Genomic DNA, 25000 nt, shown 5'->3' with positions numbered 1-25000 from the left:
TGGAAGGAGCATGCAGATCAGTTGACACATGAGGTAATTGTGACACTCTTGCAGTAGACATACTGCAATGAAGCGTACTGTACTGTTTCTGATGATGTGATTTGGTGAATTTTGAATATAGTTTTCTTTCAACATTATTTGGAACAACAGCCTTTGCCAAACATTGTCATTATGGCAGAGGTTAGTAAATTAACTATATTCCTTTTTCTAACCAGTACACAAGATCTACAATTTACTTTGCGTTAAATGCAAGTACTTACATTAATTAAGCCCATTGTTTCTCCACCCAAACTGTTATCCGTGACAAAATCTTCTTGATTTTGTTCATTCTTGAATGCCTCTTATCCTCTCATAATTCTTGAGTCAATCCTTCTATACTGTGGCTACGTCTTTTGACTTAAACTGCGCCTGTGTTGCTTATCTGTGCAACAATCTTTTGCTTGCTTATCACTTGCTTTGCAATTTTCTTTTTTTTTTTTTTTTAGACCAAGAGCAAATCCCTCCCAAAGCAAAACATCATGGTATTCCCATGATTTTAGGAGGTTCAATAACAATCACATTAATGGTCAATTTGATGTATATTAAAGAACATAAGATGATTTTTATGAGGGAATGTTTGTAGCCGTGTTTCTAACTGCTAGCACTTGAGCTCTATTAAGCATCGTGTAAGCTCATAACCACGAGACCGTTTCTCTGCAAGTCTTTGTCATCGAAGCAGCTTCAGGTTTTGTATGTTGATGACATTATGAGAAACTTCTTTTTTCAAATATTGATTGAACATTCTATATCATGGGAATAACAAAGATTAAAAAGGTAGATTTTGAAATTTTATAATACCCACAAATATATATTTTATTCTGGCAAATGAAAACATTTGCGGAGTTAAATGACTTTTAGCAGACTGTCAAAGTATAACAAACATTTTGGGGAACAATGGGATAGAAGCTGAAATGTTACGCTGTAAAGATAGGGTGGATCAAACTGGGAAAAAAGCTTGCTTTGCTGAGAGCACCTCTTGGTGTGTTGCTGACCATCTCTTCCAGCTGCACTCTCTGCAAAGCGAGAACACCTCTCTCAGGCGGCAGGTCACAACCAATTTCTATCAGATCCCCAGCGGTTCAGACTACCCCGACCCCTCCAGCCCCTCAGCCCTGAAACGCCGGCAGTCTGCGCGGGCCAGTCGGCCCATGTCTATGTATGAGACGGGCTCAGGCCTGAAGCCCTATCTCTCTAAAGGGGAAACCCCCTACCCAGAGGAGGCTATCCCCACCCTGCAACCCTTCCCACCTCATGTAAGTAAGACCTGTTCCCTGCTCTCCTTTGCCATTTCCTCTCCTCTGCCCACTTTCCACAACTTCCCATCATGTCTTCACCCAAACCTTTCTGTTTGCCTTTAAAAAAAAAAGTTTTTACTTCCTCATTTGCCACTGGGTAGTTTTTTTTCAGCGTCAAAGACAGAGTCATCAAAATACACATTGCTGTGTGTTTAGACACAGCCAGTCACATTTCATCATGTCCAGGTACATATTCAAAACCGTTATCCTGCATATGTCTGCTGTTTATTGGAGTGCTACTTGTTTGTCAGATTAAAGTAGTGGTACACACGCCAGGAGATGCTGTTATTATGCTATACTTTGAAGGTTTGTACTGTGTTTTATGTTGATGAAGCATTAAAACTACCATACAAATACTCTTTGTTTTTGTAATGCATGATAATTTCACAAACTCACTTTGTCTTCTCATCTGTTTGGATGCTGCAAATACAGTATTTGTGCATTTATATTGGAGACTATGAATCATAGTTTTCTGGTACTTTTCTCTCAATGAATGAACTCCCAGGCTCAGACACTGAGCTCAGGAAGGAAATGGTTATGAGTTCAGGGAGTAAGTGTAGCAGGATGATCCGTAAAAACAACTAAGCTCTTTTAAGTTCTCTACATAGCCTTGATGGAATTTTCTAATCCTGAATTTAATGGTCATGGTCATTGCACAGGTAAATTTTTCCATCAACTCCATTCTCAGTAGCCATTCGATTAAGCCACAGTTGGTTTGAAGAGCCTTTTGGGACAATAATCTCATCCATCTCGCTTTTTAGTTTGCATAAACGTTTCTCTTTTAATTTAAGGAATCTCTGTCCTTAAAATGTGATTTGAACCCTGTCTTTAGACGGAAAGGGGCGCTTTTGTGACCACCTCTTCATCCCTCCCCTCATTTCCATCCACCCTGTCTTGGTCGAAGGACGAAAGTGCTCAAAAGGTTAAGTACATCCTCCCTCGGCCCACATCTTGTGGGATGCAGTAACTCCACTTGGAGCCCTTAACCATTTATACCTCTTCCCTCTCCTCTCTGTCTTCCACATGTTGCTCCTTATCTGCTCTGCTGCATGAGCCACTCCTCCACCAGCTGCCCTCACCATCAGATATCTGTCTTCATCCGCATCATCCTCATTGTGCAGCAGTACAACTGGAACTGTGTGGTTTTGTAAAGCCAAAACCTCTGCCTCACCGCCGAACGTTGCGCTTGCGATGCAGCACCCTTTAATTTGAATGCTTTCTTTCTTTGCTCCAGAAACAAGTGTAGCAGATGGCATATAAACAGTTTGATTGTACAAAGTTTGTTAGTAGTATCGTGTTTTTCATTTCAAGCACTCTCTCCGTGTAAAGATAAGACGTTTTGTCCCGTCTCCTGAACAAATGCAGAGTGAGCTTCCAACAGCAGACTCTCACTTCCTCCAGTAACACAAGTGGTAACACAGAAGGACACAGTAGCCCAGGAGTTGTTTACAGTATAAAAAGACTGATCTTCTGTTAAGGCAGAACAAAGATTTTAATAAACATGTATAAGCTACTCGAATTTCCAGAGGCAAGCTTATGTGCACTGTGTTGCATTTTGTACTGCGTACAAGAGGAGGGTTTTGTTTAGATTCTTGGACATGGATTGAAAAGGTGTGATTGTGTTGTACAATCGGTCCTGCGTGGCTTGAGTGCACTTGTTTGGCTCCTGTTTCCTGTTTTAAATGTAGCTTTGAATGTGAATCTGCATAAAGTTAGTGAACCCTGTCTTGTTTGAAGATAAGGCATTCCTATTTAGTGTGATACACTTGATAGTTGTGTTGCGTGTGATTTAGTATTCTTTCTGAACTCCTCTGAACCTTGACTTCCCATCCTCAAACAAGGACCCTCTGGGGTCTACTTCCATTTTTGTTTGGAGAATGAGTGAAGCCTTTGTGTCGTGGTTCTGATGTAATATTTCTAGTCACCTGATTAGTTGTTTGTTAACTGAACTATGAATCCATCCTTACTTCAGGAGTTCAAAGGTTTTCATACACAAATGAACATATTGTCACATTTGGTGACGATCAAAGTCGTTCGAATAATCCAATATGATTTGTTCAGGTCAATTTCAAGCATTAGTAATTATTTCAAACTGATGTGAATACACTATCTGAACTCTGCATAATCTGTTTTACTAATCCTGTATTGAAAGCTTTACATTATGTGCTCTTGCTTCACAGCTTTATTGGCTTGCTGCATTCAGAGTAATCTGCATCGCTTTTTACATGTTTATATACCCATTTGACATACAACAAACAGAAAGAGGTACATCTACGTTTACTGTATGTGTTTGTCGCTGAATTTGACATTTGGCGTTGAAATTGGGATTTCACCACAGCTGTTTGTGGTTTACATCGTCAAGAGATGTGGGACGTCTTGCGTAAGACCCATTATTCGTTTGTTTTTTTTCACCTTCTCTCATCCTTCTAGGCCTCGAAGTTAGAGAAGCAAAGCAGCATGCCGGAAAGTGACTATGACAACACATTCAATGACTCTGAGATCGATGATTCGGGGTAAGAGCATCACCCAGACTGGTTTGTACTAAGTGACGAGGGAAAGGCAATAAGACAGTATTCTGACTCCTGAATACAGTTTAAAAAGAGGTTTCAGGTGAAATAATGTGCTGTTTTGTCTACTGAGTTAAAGCAATAAGCAGGGATTTCCTTCCGATTTTCTCTCTGCAGTTTGTGCAGGAGAGTGAGGCTGAGGAGCAGTGGCTGGCTGGGGGAGGGCAGCTCCATCCCTGAGCTGGATGATCTGGAGACGGAGTCAGACCCCACGCTTCCCAGCACAGAGGACGTCATCCGCAAAACTGAGCAGATCACCAAGAATATCCAAGAGCTGCTGCGAGCTGCTCAGGAGAACAAACATGACAGGTTAGAATCTGAAGAGAAAAGGATCGTAATCAGTGTCTCGTCTGTTTTTATAGCTTCCATTTCCTTGCTTCCATTTTAAACCCTAAGTTCCTCTTACATTATTTATTATACTGTTATGTTTAGTTGCGTTTATCTCCTATCATTTCCCCTTTTTCTCTGTTATTTTCACATTTCCCCCTCATTGCACTTCCACTCTGCTCCGCTGTTATGATGTTGTTTTGGTGTCCCGTCCCTCACCCCTGTGAGCAGACCGTGTGAGCGTGAAGGTATGCGTCGGCTCAGGCACAGCCTTGGATGTTTCAGCACTCTGGTGCCCTGGGCCGAGAAGGCCCCCACTCCCCTTCAGCCGCTCAGCCTCCGGTCCCCTGACCCCACCTCCTGGTACTCTGGCCTCTGTCCCTGCCTCCCAGGCACAGTTCTATTTTCCTCTCCCTCACACACTATCTGCCTCACCCTTTTTCTTCTGTGTCACTTGCTAACAAGATATCTCTTTTTCTTCGATGTGCTACTGAATGCTTGAAACTTTCCTTCATTTATTTGTTTCTCTTCAAGCACTGACTTTGAATTTGCTTCAGTGAGTTGATGAAGTTCCATCTATGTAGTGACTGGTTTTTATATTTAGGGGCAGTGTATTTAATGTAACATGTTTTTCAGGTTGATGTTTTCTGTGTAGCCATATTTTCTATTAATACAAAGAATGTAGAATAAAAGTGCTTTGTACCTTACAATGCTGAAGTTGTGTGTTAAATAGCATGTTCTGTTTGTTGATGTTAACCTGAAGTCGAAGATGATAATGCACGGTGTGTTGTGAATACTATACGGCACCTTACTCTGTTAGTTGACGTGCATGTTCGAGCTTCTGGTTAATTGATATTTTGTAAATAGTTATTATAATTTTGAGATTTGTATGAATTTGACATCAATATGTTGACTTCATCATCTCTCTTCACACAGCTTCATACCCTGCTCAGAAAGAATACATGTGGCTGTAACAGAAATGGCTGCCCTCTTTCCTAAGGTATGGAAACGAGTTTGTGTATATATATATATTTGGAATGGATCAGTCAGCCAGTGGTTTTTGGGATTTATTTTAAATATATTACAGGCACAAATACCTGAGTTTCAAGGTCCAAATGCAGCAGTATTTTCAGTTGTGCCAATTCCTGATTTATTATTTTACTATGTTCTTTACTCAAATTAAAAAGCAATGAAATCTCTTAAATGTAAATATTATTTTGTGTTAAATATACATCTTTTAGATTCAGTCCTTGGCCAGCAGAGGTTAATTGTGTTTCTATGGGTCTGCACTAAACCACCTTTCTTTGCACAACTCTATTGTCCATTAGTATTAAAGATATTTTTAACGTTCCTCTGCAGAAGCCACGCTCAGAGACTGTGAGAGGCTCTCTGCGCTTGTTGACTTCCAGTGCGTACCGGCTTCAAAGCGAGTGCAGGAAGGCGGTGCCTTCGGAGGGCTGCCCAGGACCGGACATGCAGCTGGTCACCCAGCAGGTCATCCAATGTGCTTATGACATTGCCAAGGCAGCCAAGCAGCTTGTCACCATCACCACAAAGGAGAATACCAACTAACAGCACTTACGGGGCTGCAAAGCCCTCAGCATCTCAGATTTGTTCTTATATATATTTTTAATGACTTTGTTGTTTTGTATTTGTGGTATATGCATGCATTGCTTTTTTTTAATTTATGAATAAATACTGACAATATTTATGACAACTCTGAGTGTTAAGGGGAAAAGTCAGCAACTTTTCTTAGGGATACCCAGCTGTTGTAATAGCACAATATCTCTTGAGCTAAAATAATAACTTCCACAAATCATGTTTAGACAAGATGTAGCAGCTAGCAGGCCTGGGAAATGTAATGGTTTCTAGATAACAATTAGAGTAAAACTCACTCTTAGTTACTAATAATCTTGAATCAGTACATAATGTGAAGTCTGGAGAGAAGACATTAAGCACAGTAGTAAATCCACATGATGATATTGGTTAAAGTTATCAGTCCAAAGCCAGACATGGATGCTGAAAAGCCATAAATGAATGATGAATCCACTGTCATCGAATGCTATCGCTAACACTCTTATAGGTGGAGCTTCCTCTAATTAATTGCACTGTGCAAGCATCATCGTACTGTAAAGTTTAATCTTCAAAAACAAACTGCCCATTCAGTTAAATTCCATTAAATGTTGGGAACTTCATGCACACTTTGCAATGCTAATGTTTGTTGCATCAAAAAGCTATTTATATGATTTGTCCCCTGTCCAAGTGTAATCCAGTCTGCAGTGCACTTATTGCAGCTATTTGTGTATGACTATTTGTCAAGTCAGTGGAATGCAAATAACACTTGTCCAGGGGCCAAGTTATATTCTTCACCAGCACTAAGATGTTGTATGATTAGGTGTGCTTCTAACAGGCTCCACACTACATTGTATTCTGCGGTCTTGTGTGCCACTGCAGTGTTGGTGATGTTCTTCAGAGCTAATAGCAATACGTATGTCCATGTGTTTTGCGCTCTGTTCTGTTGCTGCTAGTTTTGTATTTAATGTGCAACATATGGGATAGAACTCTAGACGTCTCCTGTATAAATGTGCAACCCAACCTTCATCCTCACCAAGTGTTTCAGAGTTCATTGTCAATTTGAAATCTGATCAAGGTAACGTCCCTCTCTGTACGTGAATGGAGTCTAGGGGTGCATGTGATGCAGCTGTTCAGGTGCACTTTGGAAAAATAATTATTTTCTAAATAAACTTAATTTATAACTTTAACCTGTTGTAGTTTGCCATATTTTGTATTTATCATGTTTCGCTTTTAATTGCCTTAAAGGGATAGTAAGTGATTGTAATCCAGTACAACTTTTTGTTAAATTCAGTGAATATTTCCTAAAAGTTCACTAGCTCTCTGTTTAGTGCGTGCTCTGAAAATAAAATTTCCTCCACAGCCCTGGTTCTGTAAATTAAAAACAAAGAAAGGGGTGTGGACCTTGCCACACAACATTGTTTCAGCCAATCAGCAACAATTGGCATTAGTGCTCGTACACAGGAGTGATGGGGGCAGTGGCAGAGAGATCTATACACCTGCACATTTGAACATGCTGGACTCCAGGCTCTGTGAAGGAGGAGATATGGGCCAGAACCAGCCAAAGAGGAAAAAAATCTGAAGAGCACTAAAGGGAGGGGTGAATTTGATTTGGCAGTTGAGTTCAAATATCAATCATTCTCCAGAATCACTTACTGATACCGAATCGATTTTATTGGAATAATTATATTAAAACAGTCTACAAATTCAGGATAGAAAATATACAGCTATAAAAATCAATTATTTTCTACATATGCAAACATATCAATTATTTTCTACATATGCAAACAACCAGCATAAAATTAACATCAAGATGACCCAATATAACCTACTTCATTCTTTAAAAGATTCTACCAACTGTACTACCTGCACCCCAGTTATTGGTTGATGACAATGTCCATCCTCTCCATACTGGGTGTGAAAAGATCCCTTCACAAACACTGTTCCAGTGTGAGAGATGGGGGCAAAAATGCATTATAAAGCTCCAAAGTTCTTGTTGGTATGGAATACTCTCTCTGTGTTACCGACGCCCCCCTGGCAGTTAAGCAAGAAAACAGACAGGGAATTGCTAGTACCTCACATTAGCTTTGTCTGAACTTTAGAACATTTTTACATGGAACAAGGACTAAATTTTAACCCCCATCTATAACACTGCAATCCTGTACAGAAGGAGCCCAGTTGTAGTGACTACTAAGGCATAAACATGCAGGCATGTGAGTGACACACTTGAATAAATGTGAAACTACCCTTTAAAGATAATTACATGTACAAAAATATACGTCTCACAATTCTGTTCTGATTCCTGTCCTGCAGATAGCTCATGTCCAGGCGGATCGAGGCCTGCTGTGAATCTGAAAGGGAAAGTTTCAAGCATATTTTAACATTAAGCATTTTTGGAATTTGGAATATGAACACTGAGGATCATCAGTTTCCTGCAGCTTGACTTTCATCTTTTACCTTCCCCTGGTACCCTTTCTTGGCCATCCTCTGCATCTCCAGCCTCAGCTCCTCCTCCTGGACCCGAAGAGCCTCCCTGTTCTCCTCGTCCTCCTGCTCTATCCTGCACTGCTCTTCCCACCGCTGCTGGTGCTGCTGCTCCACCTGGAGTAGATACACAAACAACTTTAGGTCTCAAATGTACAGAAGTCAGCTGCTATTGTGACATCACTGTTAGAGACCCGGATTTTTTAAAAAGTCCCGGATATGCTAACCTGAGTATTTATCTCTTGCATCCGTGCAGTCCTGCGGCCCTCTTCTTGCACCGTCTCCTGTCGTCTGAGCTCCCTCTCCAGCTCCAGCTCCTGGATCAGCTCTTCCCGTCTCCTCAAGGACTCCTCCTGAGCCTCGCGGTTTTTCTGCACCTTCTGCTCCAGCTGCTGCTGTCTCACTGCAAGCACCTGTACAGGAATAAGAAAGAAGCACTGTTGTTTAGTAGTCATATGTTTTGACGAATACTCAAAGTTTTATTCTGATTTGAAACCAATTTACCTCTTGCATGAGCCGTTCTCTGGCTTTCCTCTCCTTCTCCCACTGTGCTTCTCGTTTCTCCCACACGTGTTGAGCTTCCTCTCTAAAATGAATGAGATACATTGGTTTGTATCTGAGGAGAAGCAGGGGTCGCTTCCTGCAGATTCAGAGATTACTTATTCACCTGTGAAGCAGGTCAAACTCAGCCTCCCTCTCCCGCTCCAACTGAAGCTGCTCTTCAATCACACGTTTCATCCAGGCAGCGTCAGCAATGGCCCTTTCCCTTCGCGCAGTCTCCATCCTCCTGTCCTCCTGCTGTCCTTCCAGCAAAGCTGTCAGGATCTTGCGGTCGGCTTCCTGGTGGGCACAGAGGAAGGAAGGTGTTACAGGCAGGAAAACTGGATCACATGTAGAAAAATATGCTGCATCAAAAGAGGGTGAAGTAGACTAACCAGTTCCTCCTGCACTTGCTGGGCTCTCCTCTTCAGCTGAGCACGATATTGACGGATCAAGAAATGCCTGGTGGAACACAAATCCAATGAACCCAACGCCTCACCAGAGTATCATCTCACTTGTAATCAGTAATCTGCAGAAAGAGATTCCCTTACCCCATCTCAGACTTCTTTCGCCTTTCCTCCACCTCTCTCCTTTCCTCCTCTATCTTCTGCAGCTCCCACTGCTTAACCAGCAGAGCCTCCTGCTCCTTCTTTAGACGAGTTGCCTGAGAGAGAAAAATGCTTTTAAAAAAAGCACATCTGCAATATCCCATCTCAACGTAAAAATACTTTGTCAGAGTTCTAAATACCTCCTCTTCCCGCAGCTTCAGTTCTTCCATCTGTTTGCGAAGTTCTTCAGCCCTTTTCCTCTCCTCTGCATTCTTCTTCTCCTCTGCTTGCTTCATCCTCTCCAGTGCCTCTTTTCGGGTCCTCTCGTACTCATTTTCAAAGCGTCTCTTCTCCTCCTGTTCAGCCACTTCTTGCTACATGTTTAGAGAGATGGGTCACTTACAGTAGGTGTCTAAACTTTCCTAATTATGTACCATGTTGAGGGGATTGACCTGAGTAGATTTCAGACTTGATACTGTGCTCACAGATGACATGGGCACCGTTTAATTAAAAATTAATTTTTAACATAAATAATTAGTCACGTAAAAGGACAATGACGACTTTACGTGTCATCAATGGCTTCACGGAGGTGACACTTAAGAATACTTGATGGCAATTTCATCACAGTTTGGTTTGTACACAAACTCACAAGGTCAAAAACACTTACTATCCCTAGATGGTTATTAAAACACTTGAATGAACAGAAAACTGAACTGTTTTGTCTGACAGCTGTGAAGAATTACCTGTTTCCTCTCAGATATCTGCCCCTTCCAATGGTTGACAACATGATCTTTATGTAACGCCGACTCAACCTGTGGACAGATTAAAAGAGCAGGTAGTGACAGAGGAGACAGAGATACTGATGAACCTGACCCTTAGCGGAAGGGATACCAGAACATTTTATTCTCTGGACTCGGGTTAACAGAAAGTCATGGAATATCCACATCACAAGCCCTATTAGTTTCCAGATGAGGTGGATGTCTTGAAAAGAAGTGTCAGTTTTCTCTACTCGCAGAGCTCATCAGACACACGGAGTGGTCACAAGATTCCTGAGGCCATTTATCGCTTCACCGGCAGTCAGACTTTGAGGTTAACAGGTTTGGCAACTTGTCACTTTTGCATGAATAGTTTAAACTTAGCTACCTCTCGCAACTCTGGGTTGTTTTTCTTCCAGTGTTCCCTCAGCAGCTCTTGTGCAAGCTAGGGAAAGAGAAACAATACAAGTTATACACTGACTGCATGCAGTACTGGAAGGGAAATATCCGACTAATTCAATACAACCACGTTTTTTCTTCTTTCCTCCCTTGCTTTACGAAGCTCATCAGTTTTTTGCACCAGCTGACTTGCCAGTGTGCTCCTGTCAGGGACCACTTCCCTGAGCTCCACCTCCAGCCGGTCTTGCTCCTCTTGAAGCATGGCCCTGAGCCGATTCCTGCGCTGCTCCAGGCTGGCCTTCTTTTCCTCTTCCAGTCTCTGTTTATGATATGCTGACATACTGGCAAAACAGTGAAAAACAAAACCGTTGGGTTGTCTTTATCTGGCATTTTTGTCTGTTATTTGTCTGCTGATGAGTCTGACAGACAGATTACATACTATAGACAAAGTACTACAAGATTATGCCTTCATGGTGTCTTTTTATTATTTTTATTTACACACACACACACACACACACACACACACACACACACACACAAATTGTATCACTGCATATGGATAATACTTTATGGATTTAAGAGAAGACACACTGATATTGTGCACACCTACAGTATAATCAACAAGCAACTAAATGCTGAAAAAGAGGCAGTGACTGGCACGCTGTTACTTTCAGTATATACAACTCTTTAAGTATTATTACATTTAAGATATTACTTAGTGGGAAGATAATCAATATTTGTATTCATGAGTGTACTGTACATTTTGTCGAAATGTATGAATGTTCTCTCTTTCTGGTTAGTGGATATAACAGCAAGAGACTGGTGGAATTAGGCAGCCCTAATACCTAAAAGGGCTGAGAAAATGTACCTTAAACAACATGAACTGTATTCCTAAAAATATAGATTTTTCACTGATTATTTGTATTTCGTCGTCCCAAGCCTTTTCTGTGTGGAGTTTGCATGTTCTCCCCCATGTCTGCGAGGGCTCTGTCCGGGTGCTCCGGCTTCCTCCCCCCGTTCAAAGACATGGAGGCTAGGTTAATTGGTGACTTTAAATTGCCCTTAGGTGTAAATGTCAATGTTTGTTCATTTCTGTGTGCCCTGCGACGGACTGTGACCTGTCCAGGATGTACCCTGCCTTTCGCCTAATGTCAGCTGGGATTGGCTCCAGCCCCCCCGCAACCCTGCACAGACAAGCAGGTATGGACGATGGATGGATTATATGAATTCAGTGTCTCTCACTGCATATACCAAAATTTTTGTGAATGGTAAACAACCATCAGATCGCCTTTTGGTGATTTGTTTGGTGTGAGGGAAAAACCAACCAAGACTTTTTTGCTCTAGACAAAGACCCCTTGAGAGCCTGAATGTTATAATTTATTGGGAGCATTTATGAATCACTGCCTCTTTTAAAATTGTAATACAGAGAATCTGTATATATGGGATGATTATTTACTGAGCCATCTAAGGAAGGGCAGTGAGAGAGAAACAGTACAAAAATAGTGTAGAAGTCCCCTTGGATTGCTTTATCTTTCTTATAATGTTTGAGAGGTTATTAAAAAAAAAGAGAGATTTCTGGATAGGTTTGTGAAATCATGTGGTTACATCAGTCCAACTGGATGAAGTTACCTCTGCTGGTAGGAGTGACGGGAGCTCCACGCCGCCTGTCTCTGGCTGCACACATTCTGCTGTCTGAAGTACTGAGCATGCAGCTCCCACTGCTGCCGCCACCGGGCCTCCTGCTCCCGCTGCCGGGCCAGCTGTCCAGCCAGAACCCGGGACCGACTGGGAACATGGGCTGAAAAGGTCGGCAGAGCCATAGACCTGAATCACAATTAACAGACATCATAAGCAGCAATTACCTCAACCTAACACTTTGCTTGTTTTATACGTTAATCGATTAGTTACCTGGCCAACTTAACTGTCTAACGTTACCAAACACTATTTATGTTTGTTAAGTTGACGCTAGAGGCTACTAATTCACACAAAAACAGTAAGTATCCAGTTACCTTTATGCTACATGTGTATTTGACCATGTAGTGTTTACTATTTAAGGTCAATAAAGAGCGAAACATCAAAACAATATGAACAAAGCAGTCATGTCAGCCAACGTTACAACTCTCACTCCTCAGCAACAAAGGACTTCATAGCTCGATGAGCTATAATAGCACTTACTTACCTGTTCGGTGTTAACTTGAATTGCCTTCTCTTAATGTTTGTTAAATTCAGTCCCCGTTTTGCATTTCTATACTTAAAAAAATCACCTTTTTATCAATCCCTCACTTCTCCTTAGTTACCATGGATGTGATTCCGATACACTTCCTAGTTACTCCCACGCTACGGCATGAAGTAAAGGTCAAATATACTGACGGCATGAAAAACGCGAAACGTATTTCCTTCAAACGTCGGTAAACAAAAAAGTTTTTGTTTTTGCATTTTGGAGTATCATCCATCATAATTTATTTTCTCTTGTGATTTTTAACTTGTTGGATAGCTTTTATTTCAAAGACCCTCAAGGACTAGGTAGTCTAATTGGAAAATATAGCACTGATGTACAGTAGGCTACTAGTATGATGATGATGATGATGATGATGATAATGATAATAGGCTAATGTATGCCATAGTGTTGATTTGTTATAGGTCTACACTCTTTTAATGCATCAAATATAACCTAAACAGTAACAAGCATACTATCATCATATTATTATCCACCAAACTATTATTATTTTTAGTAGTAGTAGGCTAGTAGGCCCAGTAGTAGGAAGAGTAGCTTAAGCCTATTGCTATTAGCTTTTATTGATTTTATTATGTTGTTGTTTAAGAATGACACAATATGATTACAATAAGATATTTTTATCTATTAATTAATTAAAACATTCATATTAAATAAATACATTAAAAAATAGATTTAGGCCAATTAATCTATCAATCAATCTATTACAACATTTTGAGATGTTCCACAAAACTCCATTAGTTGGCAATAAAACAGCATAATGTGATTAAACGCAGAGGAGGACTAGTGTCAGCTATTTTGAGCACATCAGCTGCAGTCCTTTGTGTTTGTTCTGGACTGGCGCCGTTTATCGGCCTTTTAACCCGACACGTGACGATGACCTGATCTATCACTAACAAGTCTATCACAGGAGCCGTCAGCTGAATACTCCATCACCAGCTGGGTTCAACGTAAGTGACTTTTGTGTTTATGTGTGTTCTGTCGTTGTTGGGTATGGCACACACACACACACACACACACACACACACACACACACACACACACACACACACACACACACACACACACACACACACACACACACTCTCTTCTCTTCTTCTGGCGTCACTGTAAATCTGCAGTAGAGGGTTGACAGCCTGTTGCTATCATTTCAGAGGTAAGAGTGTGCCCGGACTGAAAGAGATGGCTCTGTTAATGGAGCACCAGTTCAGACAGCTGCCAGCTGACAGACAGGTGGAAACACGACCGTTTCTGGAGGCTGTGTCATACCTTCCACCTTTCTTTGGTAAGTGAAGTTTCCACTGTGTGACACAGTATGTAGGTACTGCTGACATTAAATGGGGAAAGAAATGTGAAAAACGAATTCTCATATGTCAGTGGTTGCAGAGAAAAGAAGCACCTCTGTGCAGATGTATTTCTATACAGCTTATTATTGCTTTATCAGATATGTACATAGGCCAGATTGAAAGCACTGACTAAGTGATATTAATTATCTTTAATCATGTAGATTCATAGAGCTGTATAATTTAAGCCTACTGACTGTTAAATTGGCTGAGCATGCACACAAATGCAGGATTTTTATCTGACCAAAGTCCTCTGCAATGGACGTTTTCCCCCTCCATCATGCATTTTTCAAATGGGATTTGGCCAACTTTGATTAATAAACACAAAATTTTCTGCAAGGGTAATCTGTCACAACTCTTCTATCGAGCCTAATGAAACAATCTTGCTCTTTCTAAATGATAATCTTTTCTTGGATGATTGTGTTTCTCTCCATCAAGCTGCCCACAATCCTTTAGCATGCATAATTTAATCCACTGGCCTGGATTTTAAGTTGTGAAAATTGATTAGTACGGTGTTGAGTTCCCCTTGCCCATTCACTGGCGGCATGGTGCACCAGGGCATCTTTGTGCTGGCTTCATTCTGTATTAATATGCCAAAGGTCCTCTATTGAATTTGCCATGTGAAACCCTTGAGAGGAACCAAGTCTGATGTCGATATTAAGCTCTTTCCACCTTGTCACCATTGTTTTTCCTGACCCAGAAAATTCTTGGCCAACTTTCCAACAAGCTATTAAAATCCTGCACACTCTCATTGTACATTCACACAGTTATTTTACCTAGTTAGACCTCTTCTTCAGGACTACGTGGGCAGTACTTCCTGACTCTCCTGTTAGTTTTACACCTGTTTTAGCAGGATAAGTAGTTTAGTGACCTCAGTTAACTCCCACCGTGTCTCTATTCAACTTCAACCTGAGAAGAGGTCTAATTTAGCAAACCAGGAACTGAACAAATGATGCAATTTAATACATCGGATTTATTTGTATTTCAGTGTTTTTATTTACTTGTTAAATTTTACCATTAAGTTTTCCAGTGTGTAGTTGTAACAAAGATCTCATGAAGAGAGTGGAAAACAGGGAGAGCCATACAAGAGGATGTCTCAGAAACAATATATGTTGCCATCAGTGTTGTGGCGATGCATCACATCAGCACAATGGAGTGGGGTATGTCATGAGTAGTTTCCTCTAACAGCTCAGGAGATGAAAGCTGTCCGCTGAGTCAGTGGGTCAACCAGGAGCCGCGTGTGGTCCGGACTCTAGATGTCTCATTGTTCACTAACCCGTCACCAAATACTCAGGTTGTCTAGTAGCCTAATTAAAGGACACCTAATGATAATACTGTGATGATGTGTCTGTGAAAACTACTTGACTATGTTCCCAGTATTCCACTTAACACCCCCTGAAAATCTTGTTTTTTCTGAACTCTGGTGGTTTAACTTCTTACCACTTCTCACAGTGATGTACAGGTGTACTCCAGGACCCTGTGACATGGAAGTGGATTTTCACCACTGTCCCATCCCAATCCAATGAGCGGGTAAATCAATCCTGTTCTATCCAAATCCCAGAAGAATGACTCCCGTCTGATCCTATTCCAAATTTAAGAAAAATCCAAAATTAGTTTATTCATATTAGAACTGTATATTTATATATAAACTGATCTATGATTCCTGTCCTGCCTGCTCCCGTTGACTTCCCTGTCCCCATGATGAATAGCAAATTTACTCCTATCCCACAAGAATCCCACAGGAGTCCCAAAGGATTCCTGAAAAAATGTCAGCCTCTTCTTCTGACAACACTGTAGAGTGTGGTTACAGGCGCAACAGAGCACATTTCTGAACATCAAACATATCCAGAAGTTATAAAATGGGCCTGAAACTTTCAAGCAGAGAGGGCAGCAAAACACTCAGAATGCTGCTTTTCAGCCTGGTGTTAAGTTACTCTTTAAAGTTTGCCTTGTTTTGGTCAAACTTTAGGTAAAATGTTTGACAACATTATTTCACATACAGTATTTTCCTATCTGATTGATCCAGCACTTATCTAAAGCTTTATCATACAAAATACAAATTAATTAAAATAATCAGATCCAGGAGGCAATTTAATAGCTACACAATGTGATCAATTTGGAAAATTCGTAATGTCTTGTCCTTTAAATTCAACCTGACATTTTAGATATCTGGGAAACAAAATTAGTTTTTAAAAGACTGAATAAGCAGTCAGAGGTTGGAAATGTCAACAGCTTTGTTGCCAATAAATATCAAAATATCATTGTAATAGTGATTTCTTCTGAAATCAAGTTTTATGCATGTAATTTTTTTCATGATTGCAAATGTATATATATGCAATCAAGTCAGGTTTTCAAAGCTACCCTTTCAGGGACTCTGAAATCTGTTAATTGTTAGAAGTTGGTGGTCACCACAAAAAGTGCCAAACCTTTTGATTGTGGGCATTATAGCCTACTGAAAAATATAAGGGCCAACTTTTGAAATTTTCGCCGTCCACTAGCTATCCGTCTTTTCGTTTCCGCCATCTTTTAATCAACTGAGGTAAATGTTTTTATCGATGATTAAGTGAGTAAATCCATCATTGTGGGTGAGAGTAGTCGTTCTAAATGGCAGCGCCTCTAGTGTTCAAAGTGAGAAGTGCAATGACAGGGCCATCTAGTACCTAATTGTTCAAGATGACAGCGACATCTAGTGTGTAAACTAGGCTGTGCAGTGTCCAAAAGGCGCAATTTATTAGAAACAAGCTCAATCCATAGTCTAGTATGTTTTAAAAAGTTCATCGCCGTGGGCCGTAGTTTAGCCACCCTTGCTATAATCAATGATAGGCCTATTGTAAAATAGGCTCAATAGCTTTTGCTTACATGTCCTGTGTGTGAATATTTCTCCTCAGACTGCCTTGGCTCTGCTATTTTTGCACCAATAAAGGCTGACATATCTGGTAACATCACAGTAAGTATGAGTTAAATGTGTCACTCTACTCTCACATTTCTCAAAAACATTATATTAACCTAAGATGCACTGTTACACCTAATAGAAAATCAAGGCAGTTTATGATACCAACCCAGGAAGGTTCAAGACACTCCAGCAGATTGTGGAGGCAGAGAAGGAAATGCATGGAGCGCAATGGCCCAAAGTTGGAGCGACGTTGGCTCTCATGTGGCTAAAAAGGTTTGAGAAATGTAAAATTACAGGTTTTATAGAAAGTTGGTTTGTGCGTGTGTAGATTTGAGCAAGGTCTGCACCCACAATCACTGTGCGTGTCTCCTTTATCAACCAGGGGTCTACGGTTTATTCAAGTCTTCCTTCAGAGCCTGGTGGACGGTGAAAAGGATGATAGCAACCCAAACCTCATTCGTGTCAATGTCACCAAAGCTTATGAAATAGCCCTGAGAAAGTATCATGGCTGGTTTGTGCAACAGCTCTTCAAGGTTAGTTCAAAGTCTTTTGTGAGAGATACATATGTAATAGAGCAGATACATGACTTTTTCTGGGTTATTTGTGAAGAAATGAACCACTGACTATATAAAATACACAGAGTTGTGTATAATTTGGCATTTGTATTTGCTCTTTTAGGCAGCTATTTTCGCTGCTCCATACAAATCAGATTTCCTAAAGGCCGTCTCCAAGGGTCGGGATGTCAAGGAAGAGGAATGCTTGGAAAAAATCAGAAAATTCCTCCTCAACTTCTCTGCCACTGTTGATGCCGTTTATGAAATGTACAGTAAGATGAATGCTGATCTTGAATACACAGTGTGACTGCAGGAAACCATCACTTTCCTCTGGTGTCCCACTTAGTTTACAAAGTAATTTATTTTCAATAAACAGTCTACATCTTGACACAGCTCTCTTCAAGTCATCTGACACTGTGGGAGTGTGTTTATAATACTCTGTTACACATCAAATGTTTGTACACTTTAATCATCTGTGCCCCTTTTCTCAGTATGCCCTTTCCTCACTGTTGTTTGACTCTGTCGCAAAGCAGCTGCAGATTTAAACTCTGTATTAAGCATAAGCATTGCCAGACATTTTTGTCCATGATCAAGTACTCTCACAAATGTGTGATAATTATACCAAGAATAAATGTGCTACTTACTCAGCAAATGTCTTTGAGTGAGGTGTCTGATGTTGACAGATTCAGTGAGCCACATCACGATCAAAAACTGAATGTAAATCTGTTATAATCATTTGGACCATAAAGTGATTTTTTCCCCCTTTTACATACATTTATGCTATAGGCATTGAAAGAAATAGAAACAGGATGTTTTTAATTACAGTGTTAGTCCGTCCCCCCGCCTGTAAATATTGTTCTATATCCTGAGCAAGATAAGGGCTGTTTTAAAATGTGGTATGACTGCGGCTTATTTGTGGAAGTATAATTATCAGAATCCAAAACACATAATCTACTGCATGTGATTTACAAGTACTTAGGAAAAAACCCCATGTATACTCTAAATAAATACTCTATAGTTGTCCGTGTTTTCTGGGAATTGGGTTGTAGTTTTTACTTTTGAATGAATACTTTGGAAATTTATTTAAGTTATTTCATTGTTAGTCTACTATTGCACACCTGTTTGTGCCTTAAGCTGGAGCTTTTACGTAACCAAGTCAACTTCCCAGCCTTTAGTTATTTAAATTTTTGTACTTTGCATAAATCAGGCAGACTAATTAAGAAAAAAATGTTAACAGTACTGACGGTGTGGTCTGCCTCCTTTATGCTTCTAAGCTACACAGGACTTGAATGCGTATCTTAACTATTCTTCCAAAGCAAGTGCTTTTCTGTCCACTCTGCCCTCAGGTGCTGACATAAAACTGACTGTGTGTTGTTTTTAAACCTCATTGTCGAGTGTTGCATTATGACCTTTTTCCATCAACATGGTTGTTAGATAGATGGGAAATGTGAAATACTTGGGGAGGCTTGGTTAGATGTCAAATGTCATATTTTGACAACATACCTGAACAGAGGTAATGTTGGCGGCCTTTAGTTAATCAGTACTGTTTTTAATTCATGTTCTAAAATGCTGGTCTGATCTCTTATGGCTGAAACTATGTTGCAGTGTGTGTATAACATATCTTTTATTTTCAACTTATGTAATTTTTTTTTTTACATGTATATTTCTACTCCATTACATTCATAGGGAAATATTGGGAATAAATATTTGACAGCTATAGTTACTTATTACTGTAAAGATCAGCATTTTATATATTAGTAATCTCCTAAAATGTGTACTGTAATAAATTAAACTACCTAATAGTATATAAGATAGTTAAAATCATCTTCCCTTCCACCAGCTACAACTTCAAAATGCTCTTCACATGGTGATGCATCAGTAATATTTATCTAATAATATAATGTCACTCTCTGAGGAGCCATTTTGCAGACTAATGAGCACTTTTACTTTTGAAACTTTAAAGCTGGGGCAAATTATTTTGGAAGGATTTTTTGTTATATTTTCAAAATCTAGTTATCTCTTGCTAGGTTCTCCAACATTGCCTACCCCAGCTTTAAGTACACTTTGCTACTGATACTTTTGTGGTTCTGCTTGAATAAAATGATACACGCTGGACTTTTACTTGCAATTAAGCTTTTTATTTTATTTTACAAAGATGACTTTTCAGAGCTTTAAAAATTATTTAAAAAAACACAAGGAAATAAACTGGCCCCTTGACTTGGTCATTGTTAGAACAAGAGCGCTTGTTTTTCTTTTATGTATTGCTCTTCATGCTTCCTCTGTCGGGCTCACCACACCCTGCTTCTGGAGATTAATCAAAACTGTACTACACAATTGTGTGAGTTTGAATACTTGGGAAATGGGTAAGTATTTGTGAAATATTGCTCCCAGCAGGCATGTTTACTCAGCAGTGGAGCCACCTATAAAGGGCTAATTATCGAGACATTGGTTGAGAGAAAGGTAACTTTTAATGATTCCTCATGTTCCACACATAGACTGTATAGGTTCCACATGTTGCTATAATTTAAATGTATAGATTTTGTGTTGAATGTTATTTTATTACTATAATTTTTTATTAGTATTTTTAATGTTTCTTTTTATTTATGCCCAGTTATGTTTTTTAAACCTTTCCTAAAAATATGGTATGACCTTTAAAGTTTTAGAATCTAGTTTCATTTTACAACTTTTACAAAACAAACCTTTTCTTTTTTTTCCACCCCAGCAGCTGTTTGGCTCCAGGCAGAGCCCCCAGCCTCTCTTGCTCTGGATAATGTCAGCAGTGACAGAGCAGGAAGTCCCACATCACTGAGGATAGGTGCGAGTCACACAACAGACAACAAGGTCAGGAATGAACTTTCACTCTCAGCTGCATGGAGGAGAAGTCTTTAAATGGCTTTGACATTTTTATTATAACACTGCAAACTGCTGCTGACGAAGATCATGTGAAATGATGGAAAGCTCCAGAACAGCTACTAAACTGACCCTCTGGTGAGACTGATCTTGACTTGTAGCCTGGATGGCTGCTATTTGAATTTCAGGAAAAAAGCAAAAGGGTAAGTGACCTGTCAATCAGGGGAGGGGAGCCAGGGGTAGGTCTGTAAATATTGACAATGTGCTATTTTAGCCACGGATTTAAAATTCTGTATCTTAATCATCATGGATCATGCCTAAAATGAGGCTATTATTGATAGGCTATTTAATTGATGCATGAGGGTGATTCATCACCAGTTCACTTTAATAAAGATACCAGCATGCGTGCTATTCTTGTCACCATCGAAGCTTGGAATATGCAATATCATAAACGTCAATCATTTAGATCACTTAGATCAGAACAATTCTGAAAAATAATCAATTTAATGTAAAGCACCAGGCGAAACGCTGGAAAAGCTTTGTCCTCAAGCATGACCTTCCACCTGAGGGGGTTTTCTCACGCTGACAGCAAGTCCCGCTATAGGTTACTTGACAACACCCTCCTTCCTTTTTGTGAATCTTATTAGACCCCCTTTAGCAAGTTCCGGCCAAAAATCCATGATCAAACTCCACACGCCACAGGCCTATCTCTTCACTTAAAATTACAGTACCAACACACTCATGAGAGGAAGAGAAACATCATGCTGTTTGTGATGACATACAAACTGTACAAACCTGTTTTTGTATTTACATCCACAGGCTTGAGAGAAGTCCACACCTTGTTGAACAGGTCTGTGCTGTAACCTGAGATGTTTCTGAAGCCAGCACCTTGCGGTCATCGATGGTACTGCATCTCACACATCCGCGTTGGCTGCATCAGGCAAGTTGCTGCAAGTAATAAGTGGCCACTTTGTCCCACCCAAAATCTGCAAATCTGAAAGCATTCGTTGTTCTGGCTTTACCTCGACGGCAGCACACATGAATCAGAGGGATACTGTAATTCAGTTAAAGCACGTTGTGTCACAGTAAACCCGAAGAGACAGAAGAGGAACACACAGGAGCAACACTCGGGAGAAAAAAGTTTGGGAGCTTTCAAACTATGGAAAAAAGCTGCGCAGTGGTTTCTTTTTTAAGACAAAATAAAATCAACAGACTAGATTAAGGTAAGAAACAACGCTGATTCTTTTTTTAATGAGATGCCTTTTCGAAAGCATAATCACATAAAGTGATTAGATTTAACAAATCTGTGTGATGGGAAAATATTTAACTGACCTTATTAGCCTAGTTTAATAATTATCTACTGGTTGAGAGAAAGTTTACAGTGTGTGTAAAATGTCAGTTGTTACTATTTTTAATTTGGATTTTTATGTGTTTTTTCCATTAATGCCCAGTTAAAAGTACATCGTTTTACAACTTGGAATTACAAAACAAACGGATAAGATCTTTTTTTCCATCCCAGCAGTCTTGTTTGGCTCCCCCAGCCTCTCTTGCTCTGAATAAAGTCACATCAGCAGTGACAGAGCAGGAGGGTGCCACACCTCTGAGGAGACATTAGTCACTCACATTTAGAAACCTTATAAGTGGATAATATGTGAGATTTGGGTCTTGATATTTTATTATGCCTTCTATCACTCTTGACAGGTTTAATACAGAATGGGTTCCCCTTTGCCTTCACACACCTCCACCAAACAACGTAATTCTTTGCTCTTAGTCATGTTATGATAGGGGCAGCCTCTCTTTGTTCCTCCATCTTTTCACTATCCAGTGCCTGCTGAAGTGTAAAGGCATGATAATCCCGAGTGTCAGACAGGACTATGAGTCATGACCCCCTCTCCCGGGACCCCAGCTCCCCTGTTTGTGTTGCTCCTTTGCAGCACAGTCTGGCTTAGATAGGTTGTCAGTGTCATAAACAAACTGACAAAACCCAATTGGAAAGGAAGTTGCAGAGGGACATGTGAGGACGCCATGATGTACAAATTTCCATACTGTAGCAGTAAAGTGTGTGCAGAGAAGCTGCGCAATGTAAGTTACACACATGTAATGAGTAAATGTGTAGAGCATTGATTTAGTGTTTGTGTGCGTCCTGTGTTAAACAGACAGGTGGTGTGATTCTGCCTGCTAGAGAAAATATATCCCTCTGACCAATGAGAGGCCAGACTCACAGCCATGTTATTGGTGTTGGCATCAGTCCTTTCCTACTTTTTCCTTTTATCCTAACCCCAAACAGACAGAGTTCTTTATATGTTACTCAGGACCTACAGATTTTTTTTGTCTGTGTACTTCTGTGTCAGTCATTTATATGACAGCGTCTCTTTTTTGTTGTTGTTCTATAGGACGCCCACATGCTTCAGCATCATTTCCAGTTTCCCCTGAAGAGGAATTTGGCACGTCATTGTGATAAAAGGGATGAACGAGGTACAGAGGGATTAAATGTCAAATGTGCACTTTAAAATTTACTTTCTACTTACTAATTTCCAGGGTCCCCTTGCAAATCCCTTAATACAATTTCTCATTAGTTAAGTTGTTTTATTACTTTGTCAAATGCTCTTATCATAGTGGCTGGCATACAAAAAAAGTCACCATTGCTATTACTGCAGTAGTGGAGGACTGCAGCACAGACCACCCTTTTTATCAGCCAAAAAATTAATACATTTGCATTATTTTACACATCAAATATATATATATATATATATGTTTTTAAGGCTGGCATCCAACTAAATTGATCAGGAGACAGGATGCATCAGAATCTGATTGGTTTACCACCTTGGCTAAACAAATTTCTGTGACTTATACTCACTTCTTTTTAACAATCTCATCTAAAGTCAGACAAAAAATGTATCGTAGTTTTTCATACTTTCCTGAGGGTCCTAAGCTTCAATATGCAATCTGGCCTGTTGGCGATCACGGCCGGCTGCATCTTATTATCTTATTTGCATATCCTCCTTCCTCCTTTCACTAGTTTGCACATCCTCCTTCCTAATGTGACCTGAAAATTTAACAGTTCCACCATCATTAACGACAGTTAAGTCCTCCAAATGCTGCTTGAATATGTAAGAAAAACAAGCTACTGATGAAAGAAAGAACACCACACTTATGTCACACTATCATCTGATTGAATATGAGCAGATGAACGGTTTCGCTGTGGAGTTTTTGACCTTTAGTTGTGCTATGGAGCTGTTTTTCTATGAGTGGGTCCTCGTTTTGTTTATTTCATGCACGCACACATGGTTGAGGTGATATACAGTCCGACCAATGATTTCCCACTATTCCACTCATCAACAGGAGGTAAGATAGATATGCTGCAGTGCGCCAAGAAGATTGTTAGCTTGCAAACATGAATGTAAACAATTTTGGATATAAAATTCTTTGCAAATGTTTTATGAGGAAGGAAATACATTTCACACATTTGTTCATACACTTGATGTGTTTTCCTGAGTAACTCTGAATGTAAACATGACTTTTGTTTGTTGTTACAATAAAACTCCACAGGCAAGGTTATTTGTACAGCACATTTCAACAACAAGGCAATTCAACGTGCTTTACATGAAATCTAAAAGTAACAAAGGGAAGTATTTTTAAAAAAAAAGAGTTAAATAGAAAATAAAAAGGATAAGGATAAAACAGGACAGTTAACGTTACAGTGCAGCGTAAGATATTAATCAAAAGCCTTAGATTCGATTTAATTCATTTAAATGAACTGAGAATTTCAGCAGATCTGCAGTTTTCTTGGAGTTTGTTCCAGATATATGGAGCATAAAAACTGAACTCTGCTTCTCAATGTTTAGTTTTGACTTTGGGGACCAAAAGCAGACCTGTCCCAGACGACCTGAAAGGTCTGGATGGTTCATAACGTAGCAGAAGATCAGAAATGTATTTTGGCCCTACACCATTCAGTGCTTTATAAACCAACGGCAGTATTTAGTATTATTTAAAATCAATTATTTGGCAGACAGGAAGCCAGTGTAAAGACCTCAGAACTGGAGTGATTTGATTGACTTTTTTGGTCCTAGTGAGGACTCGAGCTGCAGCTTCCTTTCGATTTTTTAAGGATACCTGTAAAGACACTGTTACAGTAGTCGACTGAAGATAAATGCATGGACAGGTTTTTCCAGCTCCTGCTGAGACATACCTCCTTGATATATTCTTCAGTCGATAGTAGGCTGCTGAAATTCAGGTCCATGACTAAACCAAGGTTTCTGGCTTGGTTTGTCCTTTTTAACATTACAGATTGAAGCTGGGCGCTGACTTTTAATCGTTCTTCCTTCGCACCAAAACAATGACTTCAGTTTTATCTTTGTTTAATTAAAGAAAAATCTGGCACATCCAATTGTTGTTTCGTTCAATACAGTTACTCCAGCGCTTGTATGGGATCATAGTCCCCTGGTGTTATGGTTATGTGACAGAGCACCTTTAAGACTTTAAGACTTTTTTTGCTGACGAACTAAAGGCCATTCAACTAACTCTGAACATTCTGACGTGGTGTTTTTTCCAGGGCCGCTCTGCTCTCCTCAGAAGGTGCCACCTGGGCTTTTCGAAGGCCG

The 25000-nt window shown here is 40.0% G+C and overlaps 5 protein-coding genes across 9 annotated transcripts in view; 4 read left to right on the top strand and 1 right to left on the bottom strand.

The window, feature by feature from the left end:
• slc6a4b (solute carrier family 6 member 4b) overlaps positions 1–71 on the top strand; it is a 6741-nt gene extending 6670 nt beyond the window's left edge. The window contains exon 12 of the mRNA XM_038703561.1: positions 55–71. Within this exon, the coding sequence (XP_038559489.1) occupies positions 55–71 (17 nt within the window). The remainder of the gene's footprint in view (positions 1–54) is intronic.
• Positions 72–1043: 972 nt separating this feature from the next.
• git2a (G protein-coupled receptor kinase interacting ArfGAP 2a) lies at positions 1044–6990 on the top strand (the record flags this gene model as incomplete). 2 transcript variants are annotated; one of them, XM_038703160.1, is given in 6 exon segments in its annotated part: positions 1044–1292; positions 2167–2256; positions 3765–3847; positions 4019–4210; positions 5165–5228; positions 5588–6990. In XM_038703160.1, coding segments are annotated over 6 exon segments (891 nt in total), but the record flags the coding sequence as incomplete, so codon positions are not given.
• A 462-nt stretch (positions 6991–7452) lies between these two features.
• Positions 7453–12861, bottom strand: LOC119891969 (trichoplein, keratin filament binding). Of its 3 annotated transcripts, none has more exons than XM_038703999.1 (13): positions 12706–12861; positions 12156–12324; positions 10657–10867; positions 10516–10572; positions 10116–10184; positions 9573–9746; positions 9376–9488; positions 9220–9286; positions 8952–9124; positions 8789–8870; positions 8512–8697; positions 8258–8401; positions 7453–8151 (listed from the first exon to the last, which is right to left on the bottom strand). In XM_038703999.1, the coding sequence occupies exons 3-13, from the start codon at positions 10864–10866 to the stop codon at positions 8119–8121; spliced, it is 1308 nt and encodes a 435-aa protein (XP_038559927.1). In that variant the 5' UTR covers position 10867; positions 12156–12324; positions 12706–12861; the 3' UTR covers positions 7453–8118. The 3 variants fall into 3 exon arrangements, with proteins under 3 accessions (XP_038559927.1, XP_038559924.1, XP_038559926.1); XM_038703996.1 differs by having other exon boundaries at positions 12156–12350; positions 12706–12860; XM_038703998.1 differs by having other exon boundaries at positions 10720–10867; positions 12156–12350; positions 12706–12860.
• Positions 12862–13054: 193 nt separating this feature from the next.
• Positions 13055–19675, top strand: gltpa (glycolipid transfer protein a). Its single transcript, XM_038704000.1, has 6 exons — positions 13055–13709; positions 13914–14044; positions 16991–17049; positions 17135–17268; positions 17378–17528; positions 17674–19675. The coding sequence occupies exons 2-6, from the start codon at positions 13942–13944 to the stop codon at positions 17854–17856; spliced, it is 630 nt and encodes a 209-aa protein (XP_038559928.1). The 5' UTR covers positions 13055–13709; positions 13914–13941; the 3' UTR covers positions 17857–19675.
• A 757-nt stretch (positions 19676–20432) lies between these two features.
• The window catches only part of trpv4 (transient receptor potential cation channel, subfamily V, member 4), a 16348-nt gene continuing 11780 nt past the window's right edge, over positions 20433–25000 (top strand). The window contains exons 1-4 of one of the 2 annotated variants that reach the window (XM_038703994.1): positions 20433–20602; positions 21219–21339; positions 22793–22874; positions 24952–25000. The exon at positions 24952–25000 is cut by the window's right edge and continues 400 nt beyond it. In XM_038703994.1, coding sequence (XP_038559922.1) covers positions 22866–22874; positions 24952–25000 — 58 coding nt within the window. In that variant the 5' untranslated portion in view covers positions 20433–20602; positions 21219–21339; positions 22793–22865. The other variant, XM_038703993.1, reaches the window with a different exon arrangement.

Source organism: Micropterus salmoides, unplaced genomic scaffold, assembly GCF_014851395.1.
Source record: "Micropterus salmoides isolate LMB-PRFRI ecotype aquatic unplaced genomic scaffold, ASM1485139v1 Ms_hic_scaffold_7, whole genome shotgun sequence".
Classification (NCBI taxonomy): domain Eukaryota; kingdom Metazoa; phylum Chordata; class Actinopteri; order Centrarchiformes; family Centrarchidae; genus Micropterus; species Micropterus salmoides.
Note: the sequence above shows the minus strand (reverse complement) of the source record. Positions and strands in the feature narration are given on the sequence as shown.